This window comes from Solanum verrucosum, unplaced genomic scaffold, assembly GCF_900185275.1.
Source record: "Solanum verrucosum unplaced genomic scaffold, falcon-dt-bn FXZP01000261.1, whole genome shotgun sequence".
Lineage (NCBI taxonomy): Eukaryota > Viridiplantae > Streptophyta > Magnoliopsida > Solanales > Solanaceae > Solanum > Solanum verrucosum.
The window spans coordinates 3417200-3439470 of NW_026019969.1; the positions used below are offsets into that span (position 1 = coordinate 3417200).

The 22271-nt window shown below is 35.3% G+C and overlaps 3 protein-coding genes across 3 annotated transcripts in view; 2 read left to right on the top strand and 1 right to left on the bottom strand.

Annotated features, from left to right (window-relative positions):
- Positions 1 to 6516, top strand: part of LOC125815302 (protein MAINTENANCE OF PSII UNDER HIGH LIGHT 1) — a 106178-nt gene extending 99662 nt beyond the window's left edge. The window contains exons 2-4 of the mRNA XM_049494743.1: positions 3244 to 3434; positions 5224 to 5361; positions 5973 to 6516. Coding sequence (XP_049350700.1) covers positions 3249 to 3434; positions 5224 to 5361; positions 5973 to 6365 — 717 coding nt within the window. The 5' untranslated portion in view covers positions 3244 to 3248 and the 3' untranslated portion in view covers positions 6366 to 6516. The remainder of the gene's footprint in view (positions 1 to 3243; positions 3435 to 5223; positions 5362 to 5972) is intronic.
- A 1038-nt stretch (positions 6517 to 7554) lies between these two features.
- On the top strand, positions 7555 to 10568 carry LOC125815699 (cytochrome P450 98A2-like). The gene is made up of 3 exons (XM_049495238.1): positions 7555 to 8060; positions 9133 to 9533; positions 9737 to 10568. Exons 1-3 carry the CDS (start codon positions 7562 to 7564, stop codon positions 10379 to 10381), a joined length of 1545 nt encoding a protein of 514 aa, XP_049351195.1. The 5' UTR covers positions 7555 to 7561; the 3' UTR covers positions 10382 to 10568.
- A 721-nt stretch (positions 10569 to 11289) lies between these two features.
- On the bottom strand, positions 11290 to 21277 carry LOC125815687 (65-kDa microtubule-associated protein 5). The gene is made up of 11 exons (XM_049495225.1): positions 21128 to 21277; positions 18548 to 18751; positions 18207 to 18461; positions 17894 to 18109; positions 17179 to 17334; positions 16867 to 17026; positions 14531 to 14679; positions 12791 to 12878; positions 12097 to 12170; positions 11947 to 12021; positions 11290 to 11694 (listed from the first exon to the last, which is right to left on the bottom strand). The coding sequence occupies exons 1-11, from the start codon at positions 21212 to 21214 to the stop codon at positions 11449 to 11451; spliced, it is 1710 nt and encodes a 569-aa protein (XP_049351182.1). The 5' UTR covers positions 21215 to 21277; the 3' UTR covers positions 11290 to 11448.
- Between the last annotated feature and the right edge of the window lie 994 nt (positions 21278 to 22271).

Sequence of the window (22271 nt, forward strand, 5' to 3'; positions counted from 1 at the left end):
GTTTTTAGAGAAAATAAATTCTAAATTTTTTGACCAATTAAATATGAAAATAAATAAATATATACTTTAACTTATGTATATTCTATTTAAAAAGATTAGATTAGGGATGAAGGAACTGGTCATGCTAAAAAGGAAGTCCCTCTAGAGGACTGTAATGTGCTAGAAGCTTAAAGAAAAGAAAAGGTGTCAAATGAGAGAGTTAGATCAACTCGTCGAAATTTTAATTGGGCTAAAACATATAGGGCATCGATGTGTTAAGGAATGATAGGGTCATATCCGACCTGGTATTTTATATAGACCGACAAATGTTGAACCTGAATCAGACCTTAAACAAAGAAAAAATATGCCTTAATTCAATCTAGAACTATAGACTTTTCGGAGAAAAAAAGATGATTCAAGATTACAATTTACGTGATGCAAGTTAACGTCTACATAAAAAACAGTTACACTTAGAATTATGGTCTCTAAAGGTTGGCCCAAATTCCCCTATGAGATTGCACCGTCTTGGAGGGCCTGTTGTAGTTTTCAATTCCTTTCTATTTGACTGCACCATAAGTAGAAAAGGCCCAACATAGTCCACTGAAATATATTTTTGTTCAAGTAATAATTTTTATGTTTTTTTTTGGTACAAATATTTAATATTAGATAATTTAAGGTGAAAGAATATGTATATATATATATATATATTATTTATGAAGTATTTAACTAAAACTTTAATCAACTTTAGTATGTATTTCAGTCATGTATGCCTGAGCATAAACATATTAGAATAAATTGAAAGAATGTTAAATTGATTTGTTTTAAATTTATTATTATACTAGTAAAATTATTTGCGCTTCGCGTGAGAATTTAATATCACGGAATATATATAATAATACTTGAAACATATCAGTCACTAAAACTAAAACATTATATTATCCTACATAAAAAAATAATAATGTAAAGGAAGATAAAAATTATTACAACTTATCATTTATCCTTAATAATATAAACAAAAATTAATGACTGTAAAAATACATATCAGAATCTGTAACATAAGCAATGGTGTCACTGAGGCACTCAACATGAGTAAATTACAGAAATATTTAATTTGTGAAGAATAAGAAGAGGAAGAGGTTCAGAATTTTCGTTGTTTTAAAATGAGAGGAAATTCCTCTATTTATGGTAGTGTGAACAAATATTTATTGTGCTTTATCGAAAATTTACAACTATTTGGAAAAGTTGCAACCCTTCGGAAAGGTCACAACCTTTCATAAAAGTCACAACTCCTCATTAAAGTCGCAGTTTTTTATAAAAGTCACAACTTTTCATAAAAATCGCAACTCTTCATTAAAGTCGCAACTTTTCATAAAAGTCATAACTTTTCATAAAAGTCACAACTTTTCATGAAAGGAGAAAGCTAGTTTTGAAAATAAATAAATTAAAAGTGAATTCTGGTTTGTGGTGGCGCCACGTAGGCGGGCCTAAGATTCTCTTTTATATATATATATGATTTCTTTTCTAGCTCTTTAGTACGTTTGAAAAAATTTCTTCATTTTTTTATTCATAAGATAACTTTAAAGATTACTAAATCAAACCTCATTCACACCAAAATATCAAATAGTATAATCATTTAATATCTTTAGCCTAAAATATATGTTAAGAAACTCAAATCTTAAAATATATGTTAAAAAACTCAAATCGTGACTGATGCATTTGAATTTCCCGTAAGGTGGTTGAGATGGATTTATTTGGCATATAATTAGTCTATCTACCTATATTGTTAAACATACATATCTTAAGCTTGCTCTACTTCGTCGACTCATTATGGTGTTATAATTTGTCACATGCCACTTCGATTCAAATTAAGACATTTTACTTGTAGGGTCTGGTTAATCTCTTGTAATATATGTTGTTCATCTTGTATTCTTAAGATATTTAGAACAAAATTTTGAAGATTTTGATAAGAAACAACAAAGTTTAAAGAGTATTTTCAAAACTAGAAAATTAAAACTAGTAGAGAAAATAGAATAAAAAACATATTAGAAATAATATACAAAATATTTTTCTCAAAGAAAGAAAATCGAGCCCACTGAATGCACATTTTCCCCTTATTATTCCCCTCAAGTACCTGAGGTTAATGGAATATATCCTTCCAAAATAGAACGATCTTACTCACCAGTGTATCGGTACCTAAAATCACAGTGTCAGCGAACCACTCAACGATAGTAAAGTACACTTAAAATACTAGATTTAGTAGTAGTAGGAGAAGTCCACAAAATTGCTTCTCTTAGAATGAGAGGAAATCCCTCAATTTATAGAAAACAAAGGATAGTGTGAAAAAGTTTTTATTGTGCCTTACCGGAAATGTCACAACCCTTTGGAAAAGTCACAATTTTTCGAAAAGGTCACAACATTTCATAAAAATCACAACTTTTCATAAAAGTCGCAACTCTTCGTAAAAATCGCAACTCTTCCTTTTCCATTCACACTTTTTAAAACCCAACAATATATATATATATATATATGTTATAAGTTTGATATAATTTAATAAGTTTAATCAAACTTTATATCTTTATTAAGAATTTCACTCAATAGTCTTTACTTTTTACAACTGTGAAATTCGCCCGTGACCCTCCCTTTAGATCAATTATAGCCTTCTAAACTCGGTGGATAATGGGCCCGTCCCTCTACCCTTTCCTACTTAAATATCGGGCTTCGCTTTGCGTGATGTGGAGCTTGAACCTACGACCTAAGCCGCAGATCTTCCACCTTTTGCCACTCGAACTAGGCCTTGGCCTGGGGGCCACTCAATAGTCTATTTCAAACCCAATAAATGAAATAAATTATGAATTCAAAACTCATAACCTTCAAAATCCCAGATTCAATCCATAATCTATAGATATGCAATCATCTAACAAACCATTCATTGTTATTTCTTTCCTTTATCAATTTCATGCTTTTGTTCATTTTTTCAGGCCAAACATAAATAAATAAAAATTGACAAACACTTGTGTGGGAAATGGCACAAAATGACAATAAGGGAGGGATATAGTTGTCAATTTAAAAGAGAAATGGAATCAGAGACTCATAACCCACTCAACGTGCATTCAAATCAAACCACAAAAACTAAACCATAAGAGGATTTTGGAGGCTCAAACACAGCCAATCGAAGAGCAAGAAATTTCTACAAGTGGTTTTGCTTCTTCATCACTTCAATATACCTAAGAGACACCACCATTTTTGGGCTACAAACGAATTTGCAGATAATGGCTTGTGCTGCTTTATCAGCAAACAGCTGCACCATAGCTTCATCTTCCAGTGGAAGATTGAGCTTTTCCACATACCAAAAGGACTCAAAATTGAGGCAAAGACAGAGTCTCGTTCGATTCAGAATTCGGGCTTCAACTGATGATTCTGATTGCAATGCTGAAGAATGTGCCCCAGAGAAGGAGGTCAAATTTCCTCTTTGCTTTTCTTCAATTTATATAACTACTGTTGAATTTGTGTTTTTCTATTGATATTTGTTGACAGATGTAGAAAAAAGGAAGTGGGTATGTAGAATCTTGCACTCTCTCTAGTGAAAAGTTTTCCCTTTTTTAGAGTTTTGGGGAATTGTTTAGGTACGTAGCCAACTCTCGAAAACGATCTTGGATAATAATTATGTCTAAAGAAATAACTGATTTTCTGTAATTATAGGCCAGGCCGGAGCTATTATGCAGGTTATAGGTTCGGCTGAACCAAGTAGCTTTGTCCAAACCCTTTATGTGTCTTAAGAAATCCATTGAAATAAATACAAATTAGTAATTTAGAATCAAGTTGCTTGAATGGACTAGAATTCTGAACCCATAAACTTTAAGTATGCCAACTTATGTTTCCGGAGACACTAAAAGTTGCTGCCTAAAGAGTGTGAATACTGTGCTCTAGCATTTGTGGATGATAATGATATATTTGTGTATACTGCTGCAACTAGTAAAGATGTCAGCAGTTTGATTTCACTTAGAATGTATAAGGTTGACGAGTTAATTCTGGAAAAGCTGCACATGAGAGTTGTATTTGTTTATACATATAGAGGCATGTGGAATACTTTTTCCATGTCTAGTGAGGAAATCTTTTGCTATGAGTTGGGAGAAGGACCAACACAAATTGAAATTCTTTTGAGGAGAAAATGTATTGGAGTAAGAGTCTAAGAGACCATTTGATATGGCTAGCTGTAGGAAGGTTGTGGATAATGAAGCTTTCGTATTTTCTCTTGAATGAGTTTGTGAAGGAAGGCATAAACTTGGTGTAAATTCTTTCATGAGTTATGCTTATTTGTGATACATTGTATGTCAGGTTGCATTCATTACATGATTGCAACATTTTGTCTTTTCTTTCCGTGGAAGGAGAGTTAATCATGAGAATAAGAATGTGTGATGCGAAAGCATGTTCTATAATATCTCAGAATCATAGATGATTTCAATTTTACCTCTGATTTCATCATCTTCAGTTTCCGTATGCACTTCTATGTGGCCTCATATTTTATCCATGATGGTGACAGTGAATGCATTTTTAGGCGTTTTTCATATTTCACACTGTGCCACTACTAAAAGTTTCAGATTTCCCAATGGACTTACCTATCATATTTACCTAGACATGACTGAAAACTTGTCACAAGTTCTTATCTTTGGTTGCAGTTGATAGTTGTTTCCAAATTTGCAGCATTGTTTTGTGGTATTGCTCCGTTTTGAATGTTTTCATATCTTCCAGAATGCTTGATTTTCAGATACTGCTTACTAAGCAATCCATCTTATTTTCCTAGTAATTTATGTTTGTTTTCAACACATCAAATGTATGTTTCCTGCTTCAGACACAAATTGTCGCTATGCAGTCAAATTGTTATTTCAGATATTAATATTTAAAGAAGTACTCTCCAACTAGCTATTTCGAGGATGTTACTGTAGAAAACACATAATTGGAGTCTCAGTAAAAAAAAAGGGGCTCCATCGGCATCTCATGACCTCACTGTTAAGCCAGTTTACAAGTGTACAGGAAGCATGTAATTGTTATTTTTCGCTCATAAAACAGAATTGCAAACGATGCTTATACACTCTTTGTGGTAATTTTGAGTTTGTTTGTTCTTCAGCCTTTACTTGAATAGCTTTTTGACAACCATTAGTGGATCAATATTGCATGTTATACCATCTAGCAAGATGGTAGTTCACACTGGAAAATATTGTGATTCATCTTTTATATTGGAAACAGGTTGGGAAGGTGAGCATGGAATGGGTAGCCATGGACAACACCAAAGTGGTTGGGACATTTCCACCTCGTAAGCCGCGTGGCTGGACAGGGTATGTTGAGAAGGATACTGCTGGGCAGACAAATATATACTCTGTTGAGGTTAGTACTTCTATGTTCTGCAAAGACATCAGTTCTCTTGAAACTACATTGTTCAGGTGGTATAGAGCAAAGGAAGTTTCATATTATGACATGCAGTAGCTTTTGACATGAAAAACTATCATAGCGGGTTCACAATGAATTGGGAAGGATCTGACTCTCTGATACCATGATAGAAATCGACCTCATATTTAGAGCCAAGTGGATAGCCAAAGGATGTAGGCATGTAAAGCTGAGGAAGTACAGAGATCTCCGACCTCATATTCTAGAGATATCAGTGATCTAAAAAGGAGTCACATGATGAATCATAACATACCAATCGCTAGTCTTATGCTTTTACAAGACAAGCCGTGTTGCTTCTTTTGATTAACTCGATTTTTTACCCTGCCCGATGGCCTCTCACTTAGTTTTTGATCAATGTGGCTAGGATTCTGTCTAAAATTCTTCAGAATTACTAACAAGTATATGATGGGTGAAAGTATATATATCTTGGCAATGTTACACTGAATCATCACTCTTTTGGTAGTTTGTAAGAGGAGATATTACTGTTTGACAACCTGTATGAAATGCTGTTATTTTATCAGTGTTATTGATGTTGCTTAATTTTGCAACAGCCCGCAGTTTATGTAGCAGAAAGTGCTATCAGCTCTGGGACTGCAGGCACCTCATCTGATGGAGCAGAGAACACCGCAGCTATTTCAGCTGGGATAGCCTTAATCTCTGTTGCAGCTGCTTCATCAGTTCTCCTTCAAGTTGGGAGGAACTCACCTCCTCTGGTACAAACAGTGGAGTACTCGGGACCATCCCTTAGCTACTATATCAACAAGCTTAAGCCAGCGGAAATAGTCCAAGCCTCAATAACCGAAGCACCAACTGCACCAGAAACCGAAGAAGTAGCAAATGCACCAGAAGTTGAAAGCTCTGTTCCAGAAGCTCCTGCTCCACAAGTTGAAGTCCAATCTGAAGCTCCTCAGGATACTTCAAGTTCAAGTTCTAACATCTCTTAGGACAAATCATTTTGTTTACTTGTATATTTTTATTTGTAGATGACTAAGTATACATATTTCAGTAAGTTTTTGTAATACTACTATTCAAAGAGAACTATTCTGCGTGTCGAAAATCAATTATGAATCCTTAATTGAGTTAGCTCAATGATCATATATACTCATAGATCTATACAAAATCCTAATTATTAATGTACTAATCAAATTGATCACAGCATCATCAATACCAAAGACTTGACTCTTAAGCATAAAATTGTAACCTTTCATTCATTGTCCATGCTTTGTTTCATCAATAAACATCATAACCTACTTTAGTCTTCAAGTGGTGCCATTTTACCAACCACATTTCGTTCTTCAGCAACTGTACTGTGGGCGCCAATGTTTTGCACCAAAGGTTTCACCCATGGGCAAATGAATTCTTAAGCATAATGTTGACCTTACTATGAAGTTAGTAAAAATGGCGTAGCTTTTTTTTTTTTTTTTGATGACAAGGAAAACTCACAGCCGCTACCCTTTGGGTGCGCACAGGGTAAAATCCTTGTTCCTATGCAATAGCTCGCAAACCACATAGGAGAGGTAACCCGCACTAGGCAAGCCTGGTGTGACGAGCTCGACCCAGAAGACAAACCCCTTCCTTTCGCTGGCAAGGGGTTTCGAACTTGAGACCCCCAACATGGAAGTCCCAAGCCCAAGCCACTGGGCCACCCCGAAGGGTATGGCATAGCTTTTTTCGATCGTGTAATTGAAAAATAGGAACAAAAAAATTACCCTCCACAAAAATGCAAAAAAAAGAAAAAGAACTCCAACATATTATTCCAGAGTATGAACTTTTATGAGTAAAACTCTAGTACATAATACTTCCTTAAATTTAAAAAAAAAGAAGAAGGTAAATTCATAGTTGAAATTATAAGTCATGCTTCCTTAACAATTTTACCCATTGACTATACATTTTCCTCACCAATCAAATCTTCATATATCTAATAATTTTTCTTTTTTCAAATTTAAAAATCCCTCAATCCTTCATGTTTTTCCATTTTTTAATCTTAAAAGCCAAGACAAAACTCTTCACCAAAAAGCACCAACTACCATATTTCAAAAGACTAAAATACCCTTCACCAACTCCCTCCACGACGTTTTTCCCTCCTCTCTTATAATATAAAAACACCTACTACCCTTCTTTTTCTTCAATATCACTAATAATGGCTATTCCCATTCCTTTACCTGTTGCAATTCCTCTAGCTTTCATTTTCACATACATACTTTATCACCTCTACTACCGTCTCCGATTCAAGCTCCCGCCGGGCCCAACTCCATGGCCCGTAGTCGGAAACCTCTACCAGATTAAGCCCGTTAGATTCCGATGCTTTTACGAGTGGGCAGAAACCTACGGCCCTGTAATCTCGGTTTGGTTCGGGTCGACTTTAAACGTCGTCGTTTCCAGCTCGGAGTTAGCGAAGGAAGTTCTGAAAGAAAAGGACCAGCAGTTGGCTGATCGGCATAGGAGCAGATCGGCGGCGAAGTTTAGCAGAGATGGACAAGATCTGATATGGGCTGATTATGGTCCTCATTATGTTAAGGTTAGAAAGGTTTGTACGATTGAGCTTTTTACGGCCAAAAGGCTTGAATCCCTTAGACCTATTCGAGAAGATGAAGTCACTGCCATGGTGGAGTCCATTTACAGAGATTGCAGTAGTCCTGGTAAGTTTTTCTTACTGATAATTTGAATTCTTGTTTTTTATTGCTTAAATGTATTTTCAGTTGGTAATTAGTAGTTCTTTTATTGAGAGACAAATATTGAAAACACTACTTAAACTAACACATCCATGATCTTTCAACATTAGTGAAATACGCTCCTAAATTCTCGTCAAATTTAGGTATGTTTTCAATACTTTTCTCAATTTTCATTTAAGAAAACCATGCTACAAGAGTTTCAGGCCACTTGTTATCATGTGGCATATCGGGAGTGCTCCTACAAGAGTTTCATACCACTTGTTATGTCATGTGGCATATCGGGAGTGTATTGAGGGTGTAACTAAGTTTAGTTAGTCAAGTAGAGTCTTGTTTTCAAGACTGCCAATAGTTCGGGGACAATACTACTAATTTGCACATTTGCGTGCTTTCAATTTCTCCTTTTTTTCAATCTTTAATTGCTATTCCCTTATTCCCAATTTATGTGACATAGTTTGACGGAATATGAAGTTTAAGAAAGACTTAACAGTGTTAATATCTATCATACTTGAAAAAGTTATTTATAGCAATGAAAGTGTATTCATGTAGTAGATAAGCAAAATAGTCTTTTTCTAGTAAGAGGTTGATAAATTTGGTGGTTTTCTTTTTCATTTTGGGTCCATGGAGTTGTTGGGAATGGCCTCAAATAAAATGGTGAGTTGACTAATATCAACCTACTATCATTTTCCAAATAATAATAACATAGAAAAATAAATGGTGAATAAGCACCACCTTAAACAGCTGGTGTGGTTGGTGAGTTGTTAATGGTAGACCAAACTTTGAATAAGACCCGCTACTATAGCTCCCCTGACCCCACTTATCGGATTACACTGGATATGTTGTTGTAACTACTATCTAATGGGAATCACTCAAGTGCATTTATGAGAAAAAAGTTTTCATATATTCCTGATCAGTTGTCAATAATTGTAGAGAAAACTATGTTTGTTTGGTTTGAACCTACTGATCACTAGTACTGTGAAAATTTCGAGTGTACAATCTTGAACCATATGGTGTTAAATGTAAGAATATGGTAATTGTGTAGATAACATAGGGAAGAGTCTGCTAGTGAAGAAGTACCTTGGAGCAGTGGCCTTCAACAACATAACAAGGCTTGCCTTTGGGAAGAGGTTTGAAAACTTTGAAGGTGTAATTGATGAACAAGGAAACGAGTTCAAGGCGATTGTTGCCAATGGATTGAAGCTTGGAGCATCCCTTGCCATGGCCGAACACATCCCATGGCTTCGCTGGATGTTCCCTCTTGATGAGGATGCTTTTTCTAAGCATGGAGAACGTAGAGACCGTCTCACCCGAGCTATTATGGAGGAGCACACCCTTGCTCGCCAGAAGAGTGGAGGAGCCGCCAAGCAGCACTTTTTTGATGCATTGTTGACTCTCCAACAGAAATATGACCTAAGTGAAGACACTCTCATTGGCTTACTTTGGGTAAGCAAATTAGTAGTATAAACTTTCCTCACAAAAGGAGATAGAATGATTGCTGCTAGAATCCACTGAGATTCGCCTTTTGTCGCTCTGAGTCTCTCTGATACTCATAAAAGAGCTAAAATGAGATTTTATGTTTAGATGAATACCTATAATAGTGAGTGTGAATTGTGATGAGCTTTGAACTGATCTCACTGAAATTACAGGACATGATCACAGCAGGAATGGACACAACTGCAATCTCTGTTGAATGGGCAATGGCTGAGGTGATCAAGAACCCAAGAGTGCAGCAGAAGGCCCAAGAAGAACTCGACCAAGTGATCGGCTACGAGCGTGTGATGAACGAAACAGACTTCCCCAACCTCCCATACCTGCAATGCATGGCCAAGGAAGCGCTAAGGCTACACCCTCCAACTCCTCTAATGCTCCCACATAGAGCCAACGCCAACGTCAAGATTGGTGGCTACGACATTCCTAAGGGCTCCAACGTGCACGTGAACGTCTGGGCTGTTGCTCGTGACCCCAAGGTGTGGAATAACCCATTGGAGTTCAGACCAGAGAGATTCCTTGAGGAAGATGTGGACATGAAGGGTCATGATTTTAGGCTACTCCCATTTGGTGCTGGTAGAAGAGTGTGTCCCGGGGCACAATTGGGTATCAACTTGGTGACCTCTATGTTGGGCCATCTGTTGCACCATTTTCATTGGACTCCTTCTAATGGATTGAGCCCAGAGGAGATTGATATGGGTGAAAACCCTGGACTTGTTACCTACATGACGACTCCATTACAGGCCGTTGCCACTCCCAGATTGCCAGCTGAGTTGTATAAACGAATTGCAGTCGACATGTAAAAACAAAAACAAAAAAACTAAAGGGGAAGAATTGGATAAGCCAAAAAGTTACACTCCCCAGTAAAAGAGTTTTTCTTTTTTATTTTGCTTTCCTTTTTGTTGTTACAGTATGTGATACGTCAAAAAATTTCAACTTTGAGCCCCAAGTCCAATTTCTTTTGTACTATTTTTATTTTAATATCAGCTAGTACTTCATGAATTTTTTTTTGTTTCTGGTTGGTTAAAGAGATCGTGTTTTAGTGAATGATAGTCAAATCTTTGTTTTCTTATCCAATCACAAGTAGGATCTAGGGAGGGTGGCATATATGCAACCTTATCCTTACCTTGTGAAGGTAGAAAGACTATTTTTGATAAACTCCCGACTCAAGTAAAGAATATGGAAAAGCAAGTGTGTACTGCAAATACTGTAGTGAAAAATCATGATGAAAACAATTGAAGAAAGAAGAGTAGCAACAACAAACCATACAATAACCAAAGCATGGGAACATGTGCAATACAAAATCAAAGATATAAGATACTCCCTCCGTCCCTTTTTAGTTGTCCACTTTAGAAATGGCACACAAATTAAGGCAACAATAATTAGCACAGTGAAGTTACAATTTTACCCTTATGACAACTTTTCACTTCAAAATTACAACCACTTATTTGAATTCAAGTGAAATAAATTGGAGGGAAACAACATACACTTTTACAATTTTTAAGAAGTGTAAATAAGGGTATAATAGGAAAAAATTTGTTGTCCTTTCTTGATTTGTCAAAATGGACAACTAAATAGGGACAACTAAAAAAGGAAATATGGACAAGTAAATAGGGACGGAGGAAGTAGTACTTATGTTAAAAGGCAAGCCTTTGCTATTAAAGTAGAAAATGGTTTGGCTCTTGGGGCAATATTACCAGACATCTACTAAAAAAGTTGCTGTAAAGAAAATGAAGAGGATGATATGTGCATTTTCATGCCCATTATTCTAATATATGCTATACTACCTCACAGAGGATCAGTGGGTTTAGCATGTGCAAAATCAGCAGATATGTATACCTTTCTACAAGTCAAAATTACAGTCCTAAAGTCATCCACATTTCTGATCATCCTTTGCAAGGCTTACATAGTTTACGGGTATTGCAGCACCAACATGACCACTTCCTCTCTTTTCCTCCCCTATGGATGCACCATAACGACCTGAAGGTGTAGACATACGTCGACTATTTGGAGTTCCGGGCACTGTGTTAGCATTACCCAGAGGTTTCTTGGCAGACTTTGAACCGTAGATTGTTTCTTGTTCTACAGCAAATTGATCTTGGAGCCGCTTTTGTTCCTGAAACATATACATTACTCAATCATCCAAATCTAAATACATATGCTATATTGACTATGGTATGCATGGTCGAAGCATCAAACACAATTACATTCACGTAACATATACCATCCCTTCAATCATAATCACAAAACAGCCAACAAAAGACTGATTACCAGACCCTTGCTCAGCTAAGAGCAGTTCCTCACTAACATCTGAACAAAAGATTCAGAAATAAGTATCAGACAACGACAAGAGAATAAAAAGTAATACCCGAGATCTACGTTTCTCTTCTTGTTTTTCCTGTCGCGAGATGATGTACTCTTCCAAAGTATGCAATAGAGGGGCCTAGACACAAAAAGTTCTGGTCTGAAGGTGCAGTACCACAACATCATCTTAAATAAAAAACAATATTGAACTCACTTTGTGATACAAAAATGGCATTCCTCTCTCCTTCTCCCAGGCCTTTATCTTGGCAGTCAAGTTTTCAACAAGAGCTGCATTATAGGTTCAGACTTCAGTCACTATATGATAATTGCTGACATATAATATTCAAACACACTTAAGATTAGAATGTGCTGAAAATACATTGATGTCGAACCTAATACTATTAGTGTGTCCAAGAACATAATTTAGTTAATGATTACCACATCAGCTATGGACCACGAGCACCTTTTAGGCTTAACTGATCAACGAAAGTTATGTAATACACCAAGTAACAAGGAAAAATAAAAAGAAAACCAAATTAATAGACCTGACTGGTACTTTAATTTCAAGTACCAAAACTTGTTCAGCCATAAAAAATAGGCCATAGAGTCTCCAAAATCGAATATTAGTTTCCACTTTCCAGAGTAGATAACCAAGATTTCAAAGAGAAATAGGTGAACTAGTATGTTTGTAACCAGAAGAACAGATGAAATTTGAAGGTGGGAAAGCGGTGGGATAAAGACCAAAAACAAGAAGCTTCTTCATATAGTAATTAACAGAAATCCACAATTAAGCATAATTCTCCTCGAAAAGGAAACAATAGTGCATCATGAAGCTACTAATACTGGTCTATCAGGGGAGGATGAGGGAAGAGGTGTAGATCAAAGGAGATATATGAGTACAAGCTCACATGGTATTTTGCTGACCAAAATCCGTGCTTTCTCTGCACGTTTCAAATTGATGTGAACACCTTTCCCAGCACTATAACGATTATCATCCTGTTAAAAAAAGTGAATCATGATTTAGTGGGAAACTCAAGTTGCAAACTATATCTTATGCAGCATGAGATACGTTATGCTTCTAAACTATCAGGTCTCAACCATTTCGTCCTTTTTTTTGTTCCCTCAAGATGCCTGACTAAAACTAGGCAAGCCACCCAAGCATTGAAAAAGTAAGAACTTGTGATTGAAGAAAATGATACAAAGTGCATGGATGAGCAAATCAAGTCATCACCTAATTTTGCTGGACTGCACTTATGCTCTATGTTGCTTGGACTCTTCAAAAATTTCAACGGGTGCGTGTCGGATTCGCCAAAAGTAGTGCATTTTTGGAGAGTCCGACACGGGTGCGGCATCAAAAGTGAAGAGTCCGCGCAACTAAGCAGTTATGCTTCATATTTTATACCAGCATAAAAAAGATGGAATACAGAAAGGGTCAGTTTACTGGGGGTATCACAGAGAGCACCTCAAACAATATGTGGGACACAACCAATTACCAATGTGGCCAACTTTTAGCAATGGAAATGAATAAGCAGACTGATTGATACAAACTATAATCAACCGATTGTACAGTACTTTGGCTGCACTTATCCACAGCATTTGTTACTAGCCTACAGAAACCAATAACTTAGAAAAACCCAGCAAATTAACAATGCACTCAAATCCTCAGGCATGTCTCTGTTATCACAAAAAAACATAGAAAAAGCGTCAGGTGTCTACTAGGTATTTAAGTGCAAAGTCCAATTGAAGTGTTAGCTTTAGTGAATAAAGGACATGGATGAAAAAAGAATCCAAGAAATTTTAAGTAACCACAAGAAGAAAAATAGCTATTCTTACAACTACAATTATATGGACCAAAGAATTGAAAAACTGCAATAATTGGAAAGAATTCTAAACCATGTCAATACAGATCAGAACCATTTTAAGTTATGATTCATATGACAAGTCACTAAAAGTTTCATTACTAAATTATTACTCTCTGTCCCAATTTAAGTGTCTCACTTTCCCTTTTGGTCTGTCTCAAAAAGAGCGTCTCTTTTTATATTTAGTAAGTTTTCCAATTCCAACATTTTACGTGGCAAATTTAAGACCACAAGATCTAAAGGACTACACCCATCTTTAATTTAAGACCACAATATTCAGAAGACTCCCTTTATTTCTTAAACTCCATGCTCAGTCAAACTAAGACACTTAAATTGGGACCGAGGGAATAATTTTCTATGCCAAAATACTAACATATTTATCCAATTCTTAGTAATTAGGATATCGCTTTGAAAACCATATTTATTATTTAGTGTTGTCCTCTTTTAAGACAGACTCGTGGGTGTGTTCGGTGTGCGCTAAAGCACTTTTTGAGTGAAGCAAAGCAGCAAGTCCACACTGCATTGAACGTTAAGCCTTAAGCTCGCCATAAGAGAGGAAGGGGAGGGGTGGAGGGGGTCCAACACTAAGTTTGAGATGCCAGACTTCCCCAAGTAGCTTGCAGTGGGTATCAGATTATGACATATCTACGGTTGATATAAAGTTGACCTACAACATAAGGATAAAAAAAAGGAAAATGGAAGAGGTTTACTTTATGCACATATGCTCCATATGATTCATAACTGAGTATAATTCACAAGTAAACACCTGTATTTATGTAGATGGTATACCTTTTCATACTCATCAAGCCAACTTTCCTCTTGAGAAGCATGTTTCCACTTCTCCACTTTATCTAATACTTCTTTCCTGCTTGAAGCTTGCTCTTTGGCTTTCACCACCTGATCATCCATGCTTGAAAGCAGATTAGAGAGATCACTGCCTGTAATGGATTATAATAATAGATTGTATAAGAGAACATCAACCTAATATTAATGAAGTCTATCTTTCAATTCTACTGATGATAACTATAGACATGTTAAGATGCAAGAGGCCTGGAAACATTTGCTTTCCTGCTCCGAAGTACAGGATAGTGTGTTCAACAAAAACTGAGAATGAATGCACAACTCAACAAAAAAAATACATATCCTCTTCTGAATCATTAAAGTCAGAGTTGTTAACTGTCAATTGATACCGACCATAACACTCTCTCCCAGCAATTTTCATATATATTTTTTCACTAGAGGTATAATGAGCATTCATGAAGAAAACAGAGGAGAGCAAAATTGAGGGAGGAATTCATATCTTCCTGTGAGGGTGGGAATAGAGGCTGCAAAGATAAGAAGTCACAGCCTAAGCACTGAGTCACTGTAGTGGTGGCTAGTTGAATTGCTTTAATGCAGAAAGCTTAACTTACTAGAACTGTGGGTTTCATCTGTCCACTACTCAGCCTTATGTAAATAGAATTAGGAGGATCCATCCAATAGTTTATGACTTGCTTAGGCCATCTAAGAGGTAAAGTCTCCTCCCATTCACCATAGGTTAATGCTTTATCCCTTTTCTTGTTGCAGTTGAGCACTCATTTAGAGTCCCTTCAGAACTTCTGGAAATAGTTTTTTTGAAGCCTTTAATCTTCTCATCTAGTGTGGGATGATTCAACAGGTTACATCCAAGTTGTTCAAACAGTTTCTAGTAATGAAATGGCTAAACAATGAAAGAAAACTTACAAGGTTATATTCATTATAGGTTGTTCAAACAGTTTCTAGTAATTAAATGGCTAAACAATGAAAGAAAACTTACAAGGTTATATTCATTATAGGTTCATGTAATGCCCTTAGAATATCTTGTTCAAGAAAGGCCCTTATGAATTCAAAACTATTCCATCATGTCCATCTTCTATCAAACTTTATGAACAGCATAGAGTTGTTAGGATCTGAAAAATATGAAAGTCCTCTTATTTGATATTTGCATGTAACACTTCATATCAGCCAAGTTGAGTTTTAAGAAGGGAACACTGTGACTCTGTGAGCCCTTCAGTTTCATCTGACGGGGTTGATACCTATTGCGATTAGATCTGTCCACAAGCTATCCATTGCCTTACCATTAGATATGAAAAGGGTTATTGATCACTCCATCCATCACAGGGTATATTTTATTTCATGTATCATTATCATTACATCAGTGGGAACGCTGTTTGATTTGGTAGGTGAGCCATGCATACCTCATCCTCAATAGCTATGTCTTCCTTTTGAGTTATACTTAGGAATCCATCCACCAGGTCTCATACTAAGTCATCTTGAGACAAGCAACAATTTTTAACTATATTTTAATTTGTCTACATCAGGTACTAATTCCTTTCACATGGTTGTGATGGCTAGTGTTGGTATTTGAAATGCCTATCTAAAGTCAAAACTTAAAATTCATGTAGTAAGTCAACTTCATTCAGTAGATTATTAACAGTTTAAGAGGAAAATAGATCATATGCTAGTCTCTCTTTTATTACCATAACATTCAGTTTACTTGCACGTGGTTCACAATCTAGAAGAACATTTTCTCTTAGTGCCAACTGATCCCACTAGTTTGAGTGTTTCCTCCATTTCTAATGGAGATGTTGACTGCTGAATTCAAGTTGTAACCAACGAACGTTTCTTTGAGTTGACAATTCAAAAGAAAAAACACACAAGAGCAGAACATGCCATCAAGGACTATATCATCTCCAACATAAGGATTTCATACACACTGTTCTTTTCCAAGTCAGAAGTCAAGAGCTAATACCCAGTCAAATGCAATCTAAAGATGATGAGACCGAGATAGGGTAGCTTCTTTCCCTTAGCATATGAAAGTAAATCCAAACCAACCATTACTTTTAAGAATCAGCACCATACACTTGCCTCTACCAAAAAAGCATGTGCAGCTAAAACATCAGAAATGGATTTAAGTGTTTTTTCACTTAAAACCCAGCACACAACAATGGAACAGACCATAAGTTGGAAACAAAACAATGAAATTAGAAATAGTAATCATTCAAGAAAAAATGTCTTTCAACAGAATTAACTTTTGTTTTAAGAACAAACAGTTAAATCACATCAAAGCCACAGAAAAGAAATGAGATAAAGTAAACTGACTGTACCAGAGTCCATAAGCTGGATTAAAATCTGGCGTGCAGTCTCACTATCTACATCCATATGAACATTCCTATAGATTTCCTCGAGCTCATTTTGTCTCTTAAATATCAATTCTCTCAGCTTACTGGTCTTTAGAGCATTTAAATGCTCAACTTCCACTTCAGCCTACCAACATAGAAATGAGAAGCGGTAAGAGATGGTAGTAGAGGAAGTAGTTTGGTTTAGATGAAACCAAGTAGAATATCTTTGCAGATTTTTTCACGCATCCCCCCAAAGACTCAAATGGATAAAGAGAAAGGAATAATTACTCAATGTACCTGCTCAACAATGTGAATGGCAAGGGATCCTTGTCTAGTTATCTCATCAACAGAGGAAGAAACTAAGGAAGTAACATGGTTAAACCTCAGTTGTTCCTCCATTGGCATGTCCATGAGGTTCCAAAGTTCTATTAGAGAGCTGCCAAGATCTTGAAGCTGCACCAATAAAATAAAATAAAATGTAAAAAGAATCAACATTATTTTTTATAAGGTAATATTTAAATAATTACCAAGGGCTTATAATATTAAATACATTGGTTATAATGCAATAAATAATAATATACGAATCATATGTAGCGAGTGTTTTCTGATAGGGTAAGTCTAAAGCAGAAATTAACCACAAAAGCAGATAACATTCCAAACGACTCTCAATCAGGTTACCCACCTAAATTTTTAGTTGTTAAAATTTTGAAAGAAGTAACAATTTCTTGATCATTTCATTCAGTTAAAGCGAAAAATGACTTGCAGCAATACAAGTTTCAAAATGTTATGTGGCCATAGACTGATACAAAACAGTACTTGTAAGCTATCATACATAGGTGGTAAAAACAAGAAGATTGCCCCACTAGGCACACTAATATGATATGCATCCATGCAAGTCTACTCAAAACAAATAAAAAACTTGCGAGCACTTTGGTCCCTATATATTTTAGAGAGACTATTCCACTAAAAGTAAAATGCAAAACATGGAGAGATTGGTTGATGATTCGCTCACCCTTTCTAGCCGCTGCTGTTTCAATTGCTTCAGTGAATTGACTTCACTTGTCAAGCTAGCAAGTGTTTCATTGCTTATGCTCTTTGATTGTACATTCAAATGATTCGCCAAGCTTGGATTGATATTAGCTATTATATTCTTGAAATCAAGTGACATAACTACTGTAAGGTCATGAATTGCGCTCATATAGCTATTGACTCGTTGCAAACGCAGGTTCTGCAGAAAAGGACAAAAGTTAACAGATTGAATTGAAATGATATGTAATTTGTTTTATTCCAGCAAAAATTAGAGGCAGAAAAATCAGCTAACTAACCTTTTCAGACTGAAGTTCCTGAAGATGTGACTTCAGTTCTCCCAATCTCTTAGCGGTCAAGTCTTGTTCACTTACATGAATATCTGTGGGACTAATTACTGTGTCATTTCCTGCTATTTCTGCACAAATCGCTGCTATCTGTGTTTCTATATTCAAGAACTCTTTAATCCTTTCATGTTTCTTTGTCCTTATGTCTTTTAACACAGGATCAATAACAGCCAATTTCTGCTTCAGGGTACCTTTCATCTTTCCAGACTGAAAATAAGAAAAGAGTTAATTATAAAAAAGAAAATACTGAATGATGGAGAAGTTTAAGGATTCCAAAGAAACATAGGACAAACCAATGGCAAAGAAACTTGTTCTCCAAGGGCAGATACAAGTTTGGAAATTTCTGCATCAGCCTCAGCTAATGACAGATGCAGCTCAGCTTTGTATTTTCTCTCTTTATCTACATTTCTACGGTAAATGTCGAGGCATTCCTGCTCAACTTGAAGAAGCTTTTTGTCCCTCTCACTGTCACTCTCCCCAATCTCATCCCATATTTCCTTCAGACAAAAAATGACAGGTTATTTGAATAGATTCTACCTCCAAACTCCAAAGTCTAAGTGAAAATGCAGCAGATCATACCAACACAAGAGGGAAAGTAGGAGAAAAATGCATCAGTCTCCAAATTAAGGAAACATAAACTTCAAAAGATAGTTCCCTTAGCAGACCAAGCAAAATTCTTGAATAAATGCTAAACTACTTTCAGGAATCCATTGAACCATTAGTATTTGGGTAGATCAGTGAGTAAGGTCATGGCACCACAATACAAATATTAATGAGTCCATTGCAACAGACTCAGTTTAAGAAAAAGGAAAACACCTCTTCGCCTTCTTTTATTCAGACAGAAACTTTCTAATCTTTTACAACTAAAAAACCTCAAGGGAAGTGTTTAAACTACATCATTTGCACTTTGCAATTATATATCAAATGTGTAAGCCAGAAAAGCAAAATAAGTCTATTCCGATAATGGTCAAGAAAGAAGCTAATAACTAGAATTAAATGAAAAAGGAAATTTTACAAGCAGCAAATCATTTTGGCTAACAGTGTCAGGGGAAACTATATATGAATATTCTGGCAACAATCAAGCAGGAAACTTATCATGCAGCTGAACCACCTTTGGAAAACACATACAGAGGAGTTCAACCATAACTTCCAAAGTGAAAACAAGACAAGATAAGAAGCAGCTATACAAACATTGAACCAACTTAACATTCATGTCAAAAATCAACAGAAATGCTGAAAGAAAACAAGTATAATAGTAATACAAATAGTAACGCCAGATTATACATGGAAATGCTCATGCTATAGAGGCATGTCTAATACCAAAGCATAATTAAAATAACTTTAAGCAATTTAAGCCACATCCTTGGGTCCATCAATAGCATTTGCAATCTCTACTAAGTTTTGAAGCTAAAAGCTATCATATCTCAAATTTCTCATTTCCAGAAGTTCAAGTTCATTTGTGCCCTGATGAATGAAAACAGTTGGCAAGACATCCCCAGTTCAGATGATGTACTTTGACTTCGTCAAATGTTAGTAGCTATAAAAAAATTCAGACATACTCAGATACATTAATGAATCATACAGAAACAAGAATACAGAGATACATGAAAAACAAAGCTACTGACATGAAATACTTGATATGCCAAACTGGAGCCACCCATAAAGAATATAACAATTAAACCTAAATATGTCAAAGACATTAAACAAACTGTTGAAACATCCAATGCGTTCCACCAACAACCAAGAGAATCCTACTTTCAGAACTCTCATTCATAATCAATTCTTCTCAATTCCATTCAAGTAAAAAAAGAAGATACTGATTATTGTCATATTCAATCATATGCCACTAAAGTCACACCCCCTTGTGATCAATTCCAAAAAATTCTATCATGTTTCCCTGTAACCACCTCCACAACAATTAAAAACAAGAATCTGAACACCCAAAGTTCAAGATTATAGTATGCAACCCTTATCTACCACAAATTTTGGGTCTTATGTACGTACTTGTATGTATGTATGTATGTGTGATGTACATGAGTACCAGAAAGAGAAAAGAAAAAAGGACAGAACAACAACATCAACAACCCAATTTGACATTTAATTCATACTCTTACTATAAAGACACAGTTAAAAGGGGAAAGAAAGAAGGAAAACCCCAAAATCTTTATTGAATAAACAAACTTAAGAAACTAATCCAACTTAATATATTTCTATTATATCTCTCCTTAAAACACAATCTTGATTCCCAAAAACCACTGGGTACCCAAAAAGAAAAACCAAGAATCGTTTTCAAAGATGCATTCGAACAAAAAAAAAAAAGATGAAACAGAAGAATAACTGCAATTCTTGAAGTAGAGAGCCACAAGTAGTAGTGGCCGACTTAGAAATAAGAGACTGATTATTGGCATATTCAATCATATACCACTAAACTCACACCCACTAATAATCAATTCCAAAATTTTCTATCATGTTTCCCAGTAACCACCTCCACAGCAATTAAAAACAAGAATCTGAACACACAAAGTTCAAGCTTATCGTATACAACTCTTATTTACCACAAATCTTGGGTCTAATGTAGGTGTTTCTATGTGTGTGTGATGTACGTGTGTACCAGAAAACAAAATAACAACCCAATTTGACATTTGATTCATACTCATACTATAAACACACGGTTAAAAAAGGAAAAGCACAAAACCCCAAAATCTTGATTGAATATACAAACTCAAGAAACTAATCCAATTGAATGTATTTCTATTGTATCTCCTTAAAACACAATCTTGATTCCCAAAAACCACTGGGTACCCAAAAATAAAGACCAAGAATCATTTTCAAAGACGCATTCGAACAAACAAAAACATGAAACAGAAGAATACCTGCAATTCTTGAAGTAGAGAGCTACAAGTAGTAGTGGCCGACTTAGAAAGAGAGAGCGGAGAGGAAACACTAACAGTAATCGACATTGTCGATTTTTCAAACGAAACCCTAGAAATCAGAGAGGAGAATATGGCGATGTATCTTTTAAATTTAAATTTGGCAGCAAAGATTTTGGCGTTATAAATGTATTGAGATTTTGGGAGATTTTCCCTTTTGCTTTTTTGGGCGGGAAAACTCTTCTAAATTCCCCTATTTGTCTCCTTTAACCTTTCTTTTATACTCCTTTTTATTGTCTTCTCATTTTTTTCATTTTCTTTTTTATATATCGTATTTTTCTGAAGGTCTTTCAGAAATAGTAGTGATAAGGTCTACCTACACTCTATCATCCTCATACTACATTTAGTGAATTTCATTGTTATTGTTGTTGTTGTTTGTATAATATATTCCTTTATTTAGGAGTATGTTTTTTAGGAGTTTGGTATGTTATCAATTTTTTGATTGATCAAGGTTTTTACAAAAAAAAATTTAAAAAATTGTATAAAATAACAAACTATTAATTCAAATTAAATGTTATAACTACAGTTTCATTTAATTGTAATCTGTAGCAAACACTTGTCATTCGCCTCTCTTTCCAAAGAACCTCATTCGCCACTCTCCCTGATATTGCTCGTTTTATACAAACACAAATGTATAAATTGTGTTGTATATACAAATACAAATACATATATTTTCGTCATATATACTTATAATTATACGAATACAGATCTTTCCCTATAAGTTATCTTTTGCCTTTCTCACTTTATACAAACACAAATTATTCAGATTACAATGTATAATTTGTGTCTGAATAATTTGTGTTGTATAAAGCAAGAGAGAGATTTGATATACAAATGTTTTATTTCGATTCAATTGTATACAAATTCAAATTTTATGCAGATATACAAACACAATCATTGATACATATACATAGTAGTTATATATATACAATTATCTAACCGATATACATATACAATCGATGTGCTTTTATACAAACAAATGCCTGCCTGTGATTTATACAAATCTGATGCTCCATAACAAACATAAAATTTATTATGAAGCGCAATTATGCAAACTATAACTATAACATAAAAATATTTGCTAAAT